General features: G+C 41.1%; 1 protein-coding gene across 2 annotated transcripts in view; it reads left to right on the top strand.

The window, feature by feature from the left end:
* The first annotated feature begins 802 nt into the window (after positions 1-802).
* Positions 803-16,066, top strand: part of PPIL4 (peptidylprolyl isomerase like 4) — a 48,663-nt gene continuing 33,399 nt past the window's right edge. Inside the window, exons 1-7 of one of the 2 annotated variants that reach the window (XM_055267189.2) lie at positions 803-1,441; positions 6,106-6,173; positions 6,261-6,325; positions 6,610-6,727; positions 11,985-12,127; positions 12,945-13,041; positions 14,149-14,265. In XM_055267189.2, the coding sequence (XP_055123164.1) occupies positions 1,372-1,441; positions 6,106-6,173; positions 6,261-6,325; positions 6,610-6,727; positions 11,985-12,127; positions 12,945-13,041; positions 14,149-14,265 (678 nt within the window). In that variant the 5' untranslated portion in view covers positions 803-1,371. The remainder of the gene's footprint in view (positions 1,442-6,105; positions 6,174-6,260; positions 6,326-6,609; positions 6,728-11,984; positions 12,128-12,944; positions 13,042-14,148; positions 14,266-16,066) is intronic. The other variant, XM_055267198.2, reaches the window with a different exon arrangement.

The raw sequence follows: 16,066 nt of genomic DNA, 5'->3' as shown, positions 1-16,066 counted from the left end.
AGGAAGAGGTCCCTCAACCAAGACAAGTGAAAAGGCCCTGGGGCAGGAGTATGTCAGCAGTGTTCAGGGCACAGCAAACTGTCTAGTGTGGCTTCAGAGGAATAAGAAGATGGCGTAGGAAAATGGGGTAAGAGAGGATCTTGCAAGCCATTATAAAAGCTTTGGCTTTTCGGCCGGGTGCGGTGAATCTCAGCACTTTGGGAGGCCGAGGCGGGCGGATCCACGAGGTCAGGAGGTTGAGACCATCCTGGCTAACACGGTGAAACCCCGTTTGTACTAAAAACACAAAAAATTAGCCGGGCGTGATAGCGGACACCTGTAGCCTCAGCTACTGGGGAGGCGGAGGCAGGAGAATAGGTTGAACCCGGGAGGCGGAGCTTGCAGTAAGCCGAGATCGCGCCACTGCACTCCAGCCTGGGCGACTCTAGAGCGAGACTCCGTCTCAAAAAAAAAAAAAAAAAAAAAGCTTTAGCTTTTCGTCAGATGTGAAGTTATTGGAGATTATGTGTAAAATGTCATAAGAGAGACTGACAGCCTTGCCTAGAAGAGTGTCTGGGAAATAAACTTGCATGGCAAAATGTTAGTTTTGGCCAGGCGCAGTGGCTCACGCCAGTAATCCCAGCACTTCGGGAGGCCAAGGCGGGAAGACTTCGAACTCCTTGAGCTCAGGAGTTCGAGACCAGCCTGAGCAACACAATGAGACCACCTCCCCCCACCGCCATCTCTACAAAAAATAAAAGAACAAAATTAGCCGGGCGTGGTGGCGCGCGCCTGTGGTCACTTGGGAGGCTGAGACAGGAAAATCGCTGGAGCCCGGGAGGTGGAGGTTGCAGTGAGCCGAGATCGCGCCACTGCACTCCAGCCTGGGCGACAGAACGAGACCCTGTCTCAAAACAGAAAACAAAACAAAATGTTAGTTCTTAGAATCGGAAACCCCTAGTAGAGGCCCAAAGTTGTTTTGCGAAAAGGAGACTGACGAGGAAACCCGGAGTCCGCCCAAATAGGTGGAGAAGATCCCGCCGCGGGCGCCCCCTGGTGGATAAAAGGGCCGCTCTGCTCTTGAGACGGACACAAACGGGGCACAAAACACTATACTGAGACCGTTCTGAGGGACAGGCTTCTGCCAAAATCGCCAAGGGCGGACCAGGATTTTCAAAACGGCCCCGCCAGGGGCGGGACCAACCCGAACTGTAAGTCAACTGGGCAGCCAGGCGCCCGCACGCCGGCCGGAAGGAACTGCCCGGAAGCGGGGGCGGTGCCGGCGAGATGACGCAAGAGGGGTCGCGCCAAGGGTGACGCGTGGCGTAGACAACGCCGACGGCCTGCGCCTGTCACCCCCCCGGGGTTTGTAGCAGAGGAGGAGCGGGCGCCATGGCGGTTCTACTGGAGACCACTTTGGGTGACGTCGTCATCGACTTGTACACCGAGGAGCGGCCGCGTGGTGAGGCTTGAGCCCCACTCACCTGTCGCCGGGGTCCCCGAGCTTGTCTCCGTACTTTCCCTTCTCTGCGCAGTCCAGGGCAGAGATTGGCTAGAGCTCGAGCTTCTGGGCTGCTGGTGCCCGCGACTGGGCTATTTTATTAACCGGCCTTGGCTAGAAAAGTTTTTGTGACGGGAATTCGTTTGAGCCTTGGCAGCCCTTCTCCCGTATTTTGTGTTGGCCAGTCTGGTGGAGGGTGCTTGCGGTCATTAATTGCCTTTGGGAGTGTGTGTGTGGGGCGTGTGTGTGTGTGTGTGTGATTCGAGCTGCACATACAATAACCCATAGCTTTTGTGCCTTTATTGTGTTTACTCGTGAGAGGAACACAGGAACTATTGCTTGGTATGTAATCGGTTAAATCTTGATGAAGGCAGTTAGGGTGTGCTTGGCGCAGCGAGTGTGGGCATACCCCTTAGGTGGAGGAGGAAGTGGTCTGGAGTGTGGACTGAGCCTTCGAGGCACTGGGCTAAGTCCTGGGCTTGGCTTCTTGCCCCTGAGGGTCTGATTTTCCATTGGGGGACGTAAACACAGGAACCCATTTTAGTTTTCTATGTGTTATGGTAGAAGAATGTGTAAGTTGCCATGGAAACCAGAGGAGGGCGGCTTCTTTGGTGAGGATGGGAAGAAGCAAAGCTAGCAAAGACTATATAGAACACTTGAACTAGTTCTTTCAAAGATGAATGGGAATGAGGGTTTTCGTAGCTTGGACTTTGTTTGGAATTTTCTGGAAACGGCAAGTAGTTTGGTGTGGCTGGAAGGACTGGTGTGAGTCGTGGAATGGTAGACTCGAGTCTGGTGAGATACGCCTAGGTCAGTCGTGAATAGTCTTGTGTGCCCTACTGATGATCAGAGTCCTTGAAGACTTTAAAAGCAGGATTGAGGCATGGCATACTTGTTTTGAGAAGGTAATAGGCAGCGGTGTGGAGAATGTATCAGAGTCAGGAAGAAACTGAGACCAGGAGAGATTACTTATAAACAGGGTCCTACCCACATGGAATGCAGAGCCTATCAAAGAAGGTGAAATAAGTTGCAATATTGTACAATAACTACCTCCTGCCGTGCTCCACTTTCCCCCGCACGCAGCTATTCCTCCATCTTCTCCACCTGGCGAAAACACTACAAACTCTCCCGTACCATTTTTGCCATTCTTTTGCTATTTCTTCTAACCAATATTCCTCTCCACTATGGTCCTTCTGGCAAACTTACTACTTATTATCTAAATCTCAGATCAAGCATCATCTCTTCTTTGAAGCTCTCCCTCCTTTCTAAGCAGAGTTACCTGAGGTTTCCTCTGCTCTGTCTTAGGTATTTTATAAACCACATGACACATTTTAACATTTACCTATTATCCTGGTGTTGTTTACAAGTCATGTCCTCGCTCAAGAATGTAAACTCCAAAAAAAAAAAAAAAAGAATGTAAACTCCAATGAGAGCAGGAACTATACCATAATTATCATCTCTATATCCTGAGTACCTAGTACAATGTCTGCTACTTTTAGGGCACACACTAGAGGTTCAGTATAATAACTAACGGATATAAATGTGTTGTATTAGTTAGGACCCTTTGTGCAAGTGATAGAAACCCAACTCAAACTGGCATAAACAAAGAAAATAATTGGTTGCCTCATAATCCTGGGATAAGCTTGGTTTTAAGGGTAGCTGGATCCATTGTTTCAAAGAATATTATAGGGAATTTTGTTTTTTATCTCTTGATTTTGCTTTTCTTTGAGTTCCTTTGACACTCTGTCCATGCAGAGTAGCACCTGGCAAAATAAATGGGCCTCTTTCCCCAGAGTTGTGAGGAAATAAAGGGGGGGTAGAACTACCCCACCCAATTAACAAGCAGTGGTTCTGCAAAGATAAGCCCATAACACCAAAACATAAGTCCACCCCCTGTACATATTTGTAAGCATATGACTGGAGGTGTGCTTACTTGTTTACCTGCTATATTTATACCCACTTATCAATCTATGATCAACATATCCAGACTTACCTTCCATTCTTTCTTCCTTTTTTAACTTTTTATTATAGAAAATTTAAAACACAGATGTAGAGAGAATCATGTAAATGAACTCTCATGTCCACATGACGAGCTTTGTTTGACAGCTGTGAACACATAGCCAATCTTGCTTCATTTATAATACCCCCACCTCCAGTGCATCTATTTAATCTGTAATTACTTCAGTATGTATTTCTAAAATATAAGGTCTCTTTAAAAAAACAAGAAAAAATGGAACTATGAGCTTATGTACCACACAAGTGACAGGTTAAAAAAAAGAAAAAAAACTTGACAGGGAAAAGGGAAAAATACTAAAGAAAAGAGAACAAGTTGTAAAAAAAGAATAAAAAACAGAACCACAAATCTTATCACACTTTGAAAAAACTAGCAATAATTTTTTAGTATCATTTAAACTTTCTTATTATCTCATAAACTTTTAAAAAATATGGTGATTTAAATTAGGACCCAAAGTCCATATATTGGTTAAAATGTCTCATATATGTTTTAATCTATTGGTTCTCCCCCTTTTTTTCTTGAAAAAAATTTGAGAAAGAACCTGGGTGCTTTGTCTGGTAGAATTTCTCTTGTTTTGGATTTGACTGATTATTTACTGGGTGCGTTAACATATTGTTGTGTCCCGTTTCCTATAAATTGTTCTTTAGCTTCAGAGCCTTGATTAGGTTCCAGTTTAATGTTTTTGGCAAGAATATTTCATATAAGATAGTGTGTACTTTCAGCTGCATCACATTCAGGAGGCACTTGATGTCTGGTTGGCTGTTTCTTTTTTTTTTTTTTTTTTTTTTTTTTTGAGACGGAGTCTCGCTCTGTCGCCCAGGCTGGAGTGCAGTGGCGCAATCTCGGCTCACTGCAAGCTCCGCCTCCCAGGTTCACGCCATTCTCCTGCCTCAGCCTCCCAAGTAGCTGGGACTACAGGCGCCCGCCACTACGCCCGGCTAATTTTTCTGTATTTTTAGTAGAGACGGGGTTTCACCTGTTAGCCAGGATGGTCTCGATCTCCTGACCTCGTGATCCGGCCGCCTCGGCCTCCCAAAGTGCTGGGATTACAGGCGTGAGCCACCGCGCCCGGCTGGTTGGCTGTTTCTGTGATGTTAAAATTGGTCAGTGGGTTAAGGCCTTGTTGCGCTTATAAATTGTTCCCATCGGATTTTGATGAAAGACCTAAAGATTTTGGCAGCCATTGATGATCATTGCCTAAATTCATTATTTTTGTTTACTAGTAAAAGGACCACTCCTATCTGTTAAACATGAAGCCCAGAAATATATTCAAGAAAAACAACTGCAAGACTGATATTGAGCACTCTTCAACAGCTCAGCCCCATCTCTCTCCAGTCTTTTCATCCTCTATTACTATGTACTACCAGACTATTACAGAACTTTGGTGTTTTGGACCTCCCCTAAAACATTTAAATTTCCACTTCCAGGCCTTTTCATAGTCTTCCAGACCTAAAATGCTCACCCTTCACTCTAACCTTCCCTGAGGTTTTCTGATTTCCCTAGCCAGAAACAATCTTTTGAACTCTTGTGGAATTTTTAAAACCACTTTTTTACCATTTTAAATAAGTGGCACACATGTTATTAATTAGATATGCCCAGTATGTAACTACTTGTGTTCAGATGTAAGGACCCTAATTTAATGTAAGCTTTTTGAGGGCAGGGATTGCCTCATGTATCTTACTGTCTGTCTGGTTTCTAACTTAGTGCCTTAAGAACTTGTTAATGTGTCTTTCCACGACTAGACTGTGAACTTTTTGAGAGCAGGGACCACAGTTTAATGGCATTTGTCATGGCGGTGTCAGGCATCTAGAAGGTACTCAGTAAATGTTTATTGGATAAGCAGATTAATTTATATGAGAAAGGTTGTTCATAAGTGTATGGATTTTTATAAGGGGCTGTTTAACTATTATTTAAAAAATGACCCTGGATGTTTGACTTTTTCCTAATTGATATAATGTATCCATTTTTATATATTCTGCTAGATCCTTTTCTATTACAGTATGCTCTTTAAGTGTTCTTTTTTCTCGTAATAAAATCAATCCATCAGTAAATGATTGCTTATAAGTGTCAGTTTTCTGTATTAGCCCAGATGCCCCAAAAGTCCTATGAAAGAAAAAAAAAGGTAATTAAAAAAATTTTTTTTTCTAGACTTATTGCCCTTTTATTTTATTTTATTTTATTTTGAGATGGAGTCTTGCTCTGTTGCCCAGACTGGAGTGCAGTGGTGCGATCTTGGTTCACTGCAACCTCCACCTCCTGGGTTCAAGTGATTCTCCTGCCTCAGCCTCCCTAGTAGCTGGGATTACAGGTGCCCGCCACCATGCCTAGCTAATTTTTTTGGTATTTTTAGTTGAGACAGGGTTTCACCATATTGGCCAGGCTGGTCTCAAACTCCTGACCTCAAGTGATCCGCTCACCTCGGCCTCCCAAAATGCTGGGATTACAGGTGTGAGCCACAGCGCCCGGCCTATTGCCCTTTTTTATAGCTTTGGACATTTGACTTTTTTTTTCTTTTAATAGTAATTTAGAAATTACATTTCACTGTGGCTTTACTTGTTTAAAAATGTGTTTGTGGATTATTGTGATAAATTTGGTATTTACTTTCTTGCAGCCTGCTTGAATTTCTTGAAATTGTGCAAAATAAAATATTACAATTATTGCCTTATTCACAATGTACAGGTGAGTTGGTAGATATTAGTCATTTCCTTTGTTATTGGAACTATCTAACAAACTCTGTGAATTAACAAAGAATCCTACATATTACAGAGGGATTTTATCATACAAACTGGCGATCCTACAGGGACTGGCCGTGGAGGAGAGTCTATTTTTGGGTAAGTTGTTTTATTTATTTATTTTTAATGTCTGGAAGGGCAGAACAAATTCTTTTATTCTTAAATGAGGAAAAATATAATTGCTCATGTTTCAATCTGCATTTTAAAATACAGTTTAAATTTAGATTTTTCCCCCAAGTTTCCTAAATATCTAGAAAAAAAAAGTAATGTTTGGAATTCTGTTGGCATTTCTGTAAAGAAATAATTGATAACCCTGTATGTTACTAGTACTTCTGTATTTCATTTTGAAGTACTTACATTTATAACCTTATGTGTTTTTTCAGCCAACTGTATGGTGATCAAGCAAGCTTTTTTGAGGCAGAAAAAGTCCCAAGAATTAAGCACAAGAAGAAAGGCACAGTGTCCATGGTGAATAATGGCAGTGATCAACATGGATCTCAGGTTAGGAAATGAGTAAGAATATGAGATTTGCTTAGAAATGAAGGACTGGAAGGAGCCCACAGAGTTATTTTTTAAACTATCCATTAAGGCTTAGAGGGTTTCAATCAGAAATATGTGTTGGGGAAAAAATGCACTTTTTCTATATTAAAAAAAATTATTTTCTTCTTTTAAATGTAAAACATTCCCATTGTGAAGAATTGAGAAAATACAGAAAAGTACAAAGAAAAACATTACCTGCCACTCCACCATCCATGATTATCACTGTTCACATTTGTGGCTCGTTTTTCAGTATTTGTTTTTATTTAATTAATTTATTTATTTTTATGAGATGTAGTCTCACTCTGTCGCCCAAACTGGAGTGCAATGGCACAATCTTGGCTCACTGCAAACTCTGCCTCCCGGATTCAAGCAATTCTCCTGCCTCGGCCTTCCGAATAGCTAGGATTACATGCGCCCGCCACAACACCTGGCTAATTTTTATATTTTTAGTAGAGATGGGGTTTCACCATGTTGGCCACGATGGTCTCAATCACTTGACCTCATGATCCGCCTGCCTCGGCCTCCCAAAGTGCTGGGATTACAGGCGTGAGCCACTGCGCCTGACCGTTTTTCAGTATTTCTTACTTTTTTAAAAACATTACGCAGAGAACCTTCTATTCATTGTCTTGTTTAATTCTCCCAATGACCCTGTTAATTCTCCCAATGACCTACCTGTTAGAGTAGGTACTTCTATTTTCTACTATATACACATGAAGTTGAGTCATGGCTTGTCCAAGTATTTTGTTTTATTTTATTTTATTTTATTTTATTTTATTTTATTTACTTAGAGAAAGAGTCTTGGTCTGTCAGCCAGGCTGGATTGCAGTGATGTGATCTCGGCTCACTGCAACCTCCACCTCTCAGGTTCAAGCAATTCTCCTGCCTCAGCCTCCCGAGTAGCGGGATTACAGATGCCCGCCACCATGCCCGCCTACTTTTTGTATTTTTAGTAGAGACGGGGTTTTGCCATGTTGGCCAGGTTGGTCACAAACTCTTGACCCCAGGTGATCCACCTGCTTTGGCCTCCCAGAGTGCTGGGATTACAGGCGTGAGCCACCATGGCCGACCAAAAAATACTTTATTACTAAAAAATGCTTCTGATCATCTGAGCCTTCAGTAAATCATAATCTTTTTGCTGGTGAAGGGTCTTGCCTTGATGTTGTTGGCCGTTGACGAATCAGGGTGGTGATTGCTGAAGGTTGGTGTGACTGTGGCAGCTTCTTAAAATAAGACAACTGACTGGTGCGGTGGCATACATCTGTAATCCCAGTACTTTGTGGGGGCAAGGCAGGCAGATCGGTTGAGCTCAGGATTTCGAGACCAGCCCAGGAAACACGGTGAAAACCCCATCTCCACAAAAAAATACAAAAATTAGCTGAGCATGGTGGTACAGGGCTGTAGTTCCTGCTTCTTGGGAAGCTGAGGTGGGAGGATCACTTGAGCCTAGGAGGTCAAGGGTGCAGTGAGTGTGATTGCACCACTGCACTCTAGCTTGGGTGACAGTGAGACCTTGTCTTGCAAATAAATAAATAAATAAATAAGACAACAGAAGTTTGCCATGTTGATGGACTCTTCTTTCATGAAAGATTTCTGTGTATCATACGATGCTGTTGGATAGCATTTAGTAGAATTCTTTTAAGATTGAAGTCAATCCTCTCAAACCCTGCTACTACTGTATCAGCCAAGTTTATGTAATGTCCTGAATTTTTTGTTGTCATTTTAACAATTATCATACACCAGGAGTAGATTCCATCTCAGTAAATCACTTGGCTGGGTGCAGTGGCTCATGCCTGTAATCCCACCACTTTGGAAGGCTGAGATGGGCGGATCACCTGAGGTCAGGAGTTTGTGACCAGCCTGACCAATATGGTGAAACCCCGTCTCTACTAAAAATACAAAAATCAGCTTGGCGTGGTGGCGGGTGCCAGTAGTCCCAGCTACTTGGGAGGCTGAGACAGGAGAATTGCTTGAACCTGGGAGGCGGAGGTTGCAGTGAGCCGACATTACACCACTGCACTCCAGCCTGGGTGATGCAGCAAGACTGTCTCAAACAAAAGAAAAAAAAAAAAGGAAGAAAACCACTTTGTTTGCTCATCCTTAAGAAGCAGCTCCGTATCTGGTCGAGTTTGATCATGAGATTGCAGCATTCAGTCCCATCTTCAGGCTCTACTTCTAATTCTCATTCTCTAGCAATTTCCACCACATTTGCAGTTACTGCCTTCACTGAAGTCTTGAGCCACTCAAAGTCATCCATGAGGGTTGGAATCTACTTCTTCCTAACTTCTGTTAATATTGATATTTTGACCTCCTCCCACAAATCACGAATGTTCTTAATGACATCTAGAATGGTGAATCTTTTTCAGAAGGTTTTCAGTGTACTTGCCCATATCCATCAGAGGAATCACCATCTATGGCAGCTATAGCCTCACAAAATGTATTTTTTTTTATTTTTATTTTTAGAGATGGGGCCTCACTACATTGCTCAAGTGATCCTTCTACCTCAGCCTCCTGAGTAGCTGGGACTACAGGTGCATGCCACATGTCAGGCTGTATTTCTTAAATAATAATACTTGAAAGTTGAAATTACTCTTTGATCCATGGCTGCAGAATGGCTGTTATGTTAGCAGGCATGAAAACAGTATTTTTTTTTTTTTTTGAGACAGAGTCTTACTCTGTCACCCAGGCTGGAGTACAGTGGTGAAGTCTCACCTCACTGCAACCTCTGCCTCCTGGGTTCAAACAGTTCTCTTGCCTCAGCCTTCTGAGTAGCTGGGATTACAGGCGTGCACCACTACCTCCGGCTGATTTTTTGTATTTATAGTAGAGATGGGGTTTCACCATGTTGACTATGTTGGCCAGGCTGGTCTTGAACTGGCCTCAAGTGATCCACCTGCCTCAGCCTCCCAAAGTGCTGGGTTTACAGGTGTGAGCCACGTGCACAGCTGAAAACAATATTAATTTCCTTGTCAGAACTCCTGGGTGACCTGGAGTATTGTCAATGAGCAGTAACATTTTAAAAGGATTTCTTATTAAAAGAGCAGTAATATTTAAAAGGATTTTTGTTCTGAGCAGCAGGTCTCAACAGTGATCTTAAAGTATTTGATAAACCCTGCTGTAAACAGATGTGCTGTCATCCAGGCTTTGTTGTTCCATTTCTAGAGCACAGGCAGAATAGATTTAGCATCATTCTTAAGGGCCCTGGGATTTTTGGTATAGTCAGTGAGCATTGGTTTCAACTTAAAGTCACCAGCTGGATTAGCCTGTAACAGAAGAGTCAGCTTGTCTTTGAAGCTTTGAAGCTAGGCATTGACTTTTCCTCTCTAGATATGAAAGTCCTAAGTGGCATCTTCCAATATAAGTCTGTTTCATCTACATGGAAAATTTGTTATTTCATGTAGTCATCTTCATCAGTGATCTTAGCTAGATCTTCCAGATAACTTGATGCATGCTGCAGTTTCTTTCTTTCTTTTTTTTTTTTTTTTTTTTTTGAGACAGAGTCTCACTCTGTTGCCCAGGCTAGAGTGCAGTGGCGTGATCTCAGCTCACTGCAACCTTCGCCTCCCGGGTTCAAGCAATTCTCCTGCCTCAGCCTCCTGAGTAGCTGGGATTACAGGCACACGCCACCATGCCTGGCTAACTTTTGTATTTTTAGTGGAGACAGAGTTTCACCATGTTGGTCAGGCTGGTCTTGAACTCCTGACCTTGTGATCTGCCTGCCTCAGCCTCCGAAAGTGCTGGGATTACATAGGCGTGAGCCACTGCACCTGGCCACTTGCCGTAGCTTCTATGTCAGCACTTGCTGCCTCACCTTGCACTTTTATTTATTTATTTATTTTGTATTTTTTATTTTTTTTTTGAGACGGAGTCTCACTGTGTCGCCCAGGCTGGAGTGCAGTGGCGCAATCTCGGCTCACTGCAAGCTCTGCCTCCTGGGTTCGAGCGATTCTCCTGCCTCAGCCTCCCGAGTAGCTGGGACTACAGGTGCCCGCCACCACGCCCCGCTAATTTTTTGTATTTTTAGTAGAGACGGGGTTTCACCATGTTAGCCAGGATGGTCTCGATCTCCTGACCTCGTGATCCACCTGCCTCAGCCTCCCAAAGTGCTGGGATTACAAGTATGAGCCACCGCGCCCAGCCCACCTTGCACTTTTAAATTATGGAGACAGCTTCTTTCCTTAAAGTTTTATTTTATTTTATTTATTTATTTTTTTTGAGATGGAGTAATCCACTGTGCCTGGCCTCTTTGCTTAAACTTAATGAATTAACCTCTGCTAGCTTCAGACTTTCTTTTGCAGCTACCTCCCCTCTCTCAGCCTTTATAGAATTGAAGAAAGTTAGGGCTTGTTTGGAATTAGGCTTTGGCTTAAGGGATCGTTGTGGCTGGTTTGACCTGTGTAGATTACTAAAGCCTTCTTCATATCAGCAGTAAGCCTGTTTCATTTTCTTATCATTCATGTGTTCACTGGAATAGCACTTCTAATTTTCTTCAAGAACTTTTCCTTTGCATTTACAACTCAGCTAGTGTTTGGTACAAGAGGCCTAGCTTTCGGCTTATCTTGGCTTTCAATGTGCCTTTCTCACTATGCTTAATCATTTTTAGCTTTTGATTTAAAGTAAGAGATGTGTCATTTTTCCTTTAACTTGAACACTTAAGAGTCTCTTGTAGGGTTAATTGGCCTCATTTCAGTATCGTTGTGTCTCGGGGAATAGGGAGCACTGAGAGGGAGGAAGATGGGAATGGCTGGTTGGTGGAGTAGTCAGAACACATACAGCATTTATGGATTAAGTTCACCATCTTATATGGGCACAGTTTGTGGTGCCCCAAAACAATTGCAGTAGTAAGATCAAAGATTATAGATGGTGATAACAGATACAATAGTAATGAAAAAGTTTGAAATCTTGTGAGAATTACCAAAATGTGAGCCAGAAACATGAAGTGAGCATATGCTGTTGGGAAAATGGCACCAATAGACTTACTCAATACATGGTTGCCAGAAATCCTTAATTGTAAAAAATGCAGTATCTGCAAAGTGCAATAAAATAAGGTATGCCAATATAAGCTTTGTACTTTTTACTTAGTTTTGGTAACAAGTGTCTAAGAATTGGTGCAGTAAATGTGGACTCTTAATTTTCATGTATTTTTTTGTCAGTCTGTAACTGATTTCAGTTTGAGTTATGTATTATTTTTATGGTATTTATTATGTGTCCTTCTGTATAGTTTCTTATCACTACAGGAGAAAATCTGGATTACCTTGATGGTGTCCATACAGTGTTTGGTGAGGTGACAGAAGGCATGGACATAATTAAGAAAATTAATGAGACCTTTGTTGACAAGGACTTTGTACCATATCAGGATATCAGGTGTGGTTACAATTTACTATCTGAATGTACTAGAATGTTTTAATATTGAGATGTTTAACACGTAGTGGTATGGATAGGAACGGTATGCGTAGGACTGGTTTCTGGATAATTCTAATCCCAAAAGGTGAATTAATATAAGACTGTAAGAATCTTTATAATAAAAAGGACCTTTTGTATTTTTATACTTGTACTAATTGTTTATAATTACGTTTGGAGGAATTATTTATTTATTTATTTATTTTTTGAGACAGAGTCTCACGCTGTTGCCCAGGCTGGAGTGCAGTGGTGCGATCTTGGCTCACTGCAAGCTCTGTCTCCCGGGTTCACACCATTCTCCTGCCTTAGCCTCCCGAGTAACTAGGACTACAGGCGCCCACCACCACACCTGGCTAATTTTTTGTATTTTTAGTAGAGACGGGGTTTCGCCACGTTAGCCAGGATGGTCTCGATCTCCTGACCTCGTGATCCACCCACCTCGGCCTCCCGAAGTGCTGGGATTACAGGTGTGAGCCACTGTGCCCCGCTGGAGGAATTGTTAATGCTTTTATTTTTTTAATTGAGAAATAAGGCAAAAGTACTAAGATTTAGACAGTTATATTAGTTTACATCTTAAAGTAATGCAGGGTAATAAATACGGTATCACTCAATGCAAAACAGTAACACTCATTGTGAAAGTATATCTAGGTTAGTAATATCCATGTGCAGTACGGGTTTTTTTTTGGCCTTAGAGATAATCAAGTAATTTTTTGTAATCTATTAAAATAGGATTCTGAAATAACTTAAATGTATAACATTTGATTTGGATTTATTTTGTAAGGATAAATCATACAGTGATTTTAGATGATCCATTTGATGACCCTCCTGATTTATTAATCCCTGATCGATCACCAGAACCTACAAGGGAACAATTAGATGTAAGTAAAGCCCTCTTATGATTAAATGTACATTCATATTAATGATTTGTATGGATTTATCTTTTTCATCTATTAAAGTTAATTTTTTCCGAATTATTATCTTGCTTAATTATATTAGAACAAGTTTACAGTTCTTTTTCTTTTCCACAGAGATACTCATTTTTCTAGCTGTCTTCTCATTTCTCTAATTTCCTTTTTTCAGTTTCTTTTCTACTGAGATAACCTTAGCTCTAGAAGCTTACATGAACACCTTGGGAAAGTGTTTTTCTTATCATCAAATTAAACTATTATCTTATGAAGTAACTTTTCAACTGGGGACACTCTGGAGCCAGGCTAGAACCCAGAAATTTCTGTGAAACAGTGCAGACTGTTCCCCCACATATTTAAGGTTTATGTGGCTTCCTCAAAGCTGAATTTGTCTTTATGGTTGGGATTGGTGCTTAATTGTCAGATCATTTCTCTTCATTCAGCAGTTAGAATTGGATAATAAATAGTGTCCATATAAATATTTATTTTTATTTATGTATTTTTTTGAGATAGAGTCTCACTTTGTTGCCCAGGCTGGAGTGCGTGGTGGGATCTCGGCCCATTGTGGCCTCTGCCTTCCTCGTTCAAGCAATTCTCGTGCCTCAGCCTCTTGAGTTGCTGGGATTGTAGGCGCATGCCACCATGCCCAGCTAATTTTTGTATTTTTAGTAGAGACGGGGTTTCACTGTGTTGGCCAGGCTGGTCTCGAACTCCTGACCTCAAGTGATCCACCCGCCTGGCCTCCCAAAGTGCTGGGATTACAGGCATGAGCCACCATGCCTGGCCTATTTTGATTTTAACAGAAGCCCACTTTTGCTAATATTTTAGAATTAATATAAATCAATTCTTGGAGGTTTATAAGTTTGTCTCAGTTGCTGTCCAATTAATTATTAAAAATTTTTTTTAGAGACAAGATCTCACTGTGTCACCCAGCTAGAGTGCAGTGGTGTGATTGTAGCTCACTGCAACCTTGATCAGTTACTGTTTTAGCATGTTTAACTAAGAATAAAGTATGTCTTCTATGTTTCTCAGATTTTTTTTATTCTTTAAATATATACATCAGTAACTTCTGTCTTACAGAGTGGTCGAATAGGAGCAGATGAAGAAATTGATGATTTCAAAGGAAGATCAGCTGAGGAAGTAGAAGAAATAAAGGCAGAAAAAGAGGCTAAAACTCAGGCTATACTTTTGGAGATGGTAAGATAATTACCTTTGTTCAAATTGTTCTGTAATATATCTAATGATACTTATTGAGTGTTTATTTCTGGCTCTTCGGTAGTCTTAAAATATTAAAAATTGAGTTATGATTTTTTTCTGGTTTAAATTTGGTATGGCATAATAATAAATTGGCTCTACTGTGAAAATAAATTTGGCTCTACTGTCAATATAGTGCTAAGTGCCTTTTTAAACAGTGGGAAGTGGATCTCTAACTTATTAATTGAATTTCAGTTGTTTAATATTCATCTCATTTTTAAAGAGTGTTTAGGCTGAATTTTATGTATATTAAAGAATAGTTCTTCATTGTACCACTCGAGTGTTAGGATTAAACAGAATGGTAGTTGTAGGGTAAAATAATGGGTAGAAACTGAGCACTCTAAAATATACTGCTTCTCTGTATTACTAACAACCTGAAGTCATTTGGGGAATAATAATTCAGTAGATGATTAATTGACCTACTTGGTATTATTTTCCATTTCTTATTTTTGTAGAATAGGCATACCTGTCATATCATAGATAATAAATATTGGAATGAATATATAATAAAGTTACTATTTTATATAATAGAACTTTCAGATTTGTAGTCTGTTTTAAAGTTTATTTATTATTTTATAGAGACAGGGTCTCACTCTGTTGCTCAGGCTGGAGTACAGTGGTGTATGATCATAGCTTGCTGCAGCTTCCAACTCCTCAGCTCAAGCAATGCCCCTGCCTCAGCCTCCTGAGTTGCTGAGACCACAGTCGCACACCACAATGCCCTGCTAATTTTAAAATTTTTTTGTAGAAACAGGATCTCCCTATGTTGGCCAGGCTTAAGTTTATATTACCATCAACTGTCTGAATGAACAAATAGTAAAGGCTGTGTAGTTCAAGAAAGCTTTACTGAAATTAAAAAAATTAATTGAAAATACACATTTTAATGAGCACACTGTGTATCTCAGAGTATTGACCCTGAACACCCAACAGCAAGACAAATTCTAAGAGAATTACTACACTTGAAAGGTATGTTGAACAACTGGGCAGAAAGAATAAGTTACTTATAAGGGAATGAATTTAGATTGTCATCAGACTTTTCAACAGCAACACTTTGGAAGTTTATGCCAGAAGAAAATAGATTAACATACTTTTTAAAACTTTGTTTTCAGATAATTTCAAATTTATGGAAAAAAGTACATAGAACTTCTATATACCTTTTACCCACATTCACCAATTTTTAACATTTTGCTACATCTGTTTTATGATTCTCTCTTTTTCTCTCTCTCTGATTATACAAGCACATAAACATACATTTTTTTTCTGGACTACTTGGCAGTAAGTTGCCTGTTATTTCCCTTTACCTCTTAATCAGTGTGTATTTCCTAAAAGCAACAGTATTCAGTGTGTATAACAATATGTACGTATTCACAATGTAGTTATCAAAATCAGAAAATTTAGAAGTGACAGAAAGTACAGTTTATAGGGCCGGGCACAGTGGCTCACGCCTGTAATCCCAGCACTTTGGGAGGCCGAGGCGAGTGGATCACGAGGTCAGGAGCTTGAGACCAGCCTGGCCAACATGGTGAAACTCCGTCTCTACTAAAAATACAAAAATTAGCTGGGTGTGGAGGCACGCGGCTGTAATCCCAGATACTTGGGAGGCTGAGGCAGGAGAATCGCTTGAACCCAGGAGGCGAAGGTTGCTGGGAGCCAAGATCGCGCCATTGCACTCCAGCCTGGGCAACAGGGCGAGACTCCGTCTCAAAAAAAAGAAAAAAGAAATTACAGTTTCTATTCCAGTTTT

The sequence above is a fragment of the Symphalangus syndactylus genome, chromosome 2 (genome assembly GCF_028878055.3).
Source record: "Symphalangus syndactylus isolate Jambi chromosome 2, NHGRI_mSymSyn1-v2.1_pri, whole genome shotgun sequence".
In the NCBI taxonomy this organism is placed as follows: Eukaryota; Metazoa; Chordata; class Mammalia; order Primates; family Hylobatidae; genus Symphalangus; species Symphalangus syndactylus.
The sequence above is the reverse complement of the archived record's forward strand: the minus strand, read 5'-3'. Positions and strand labels throughout refer to the sequence as shown.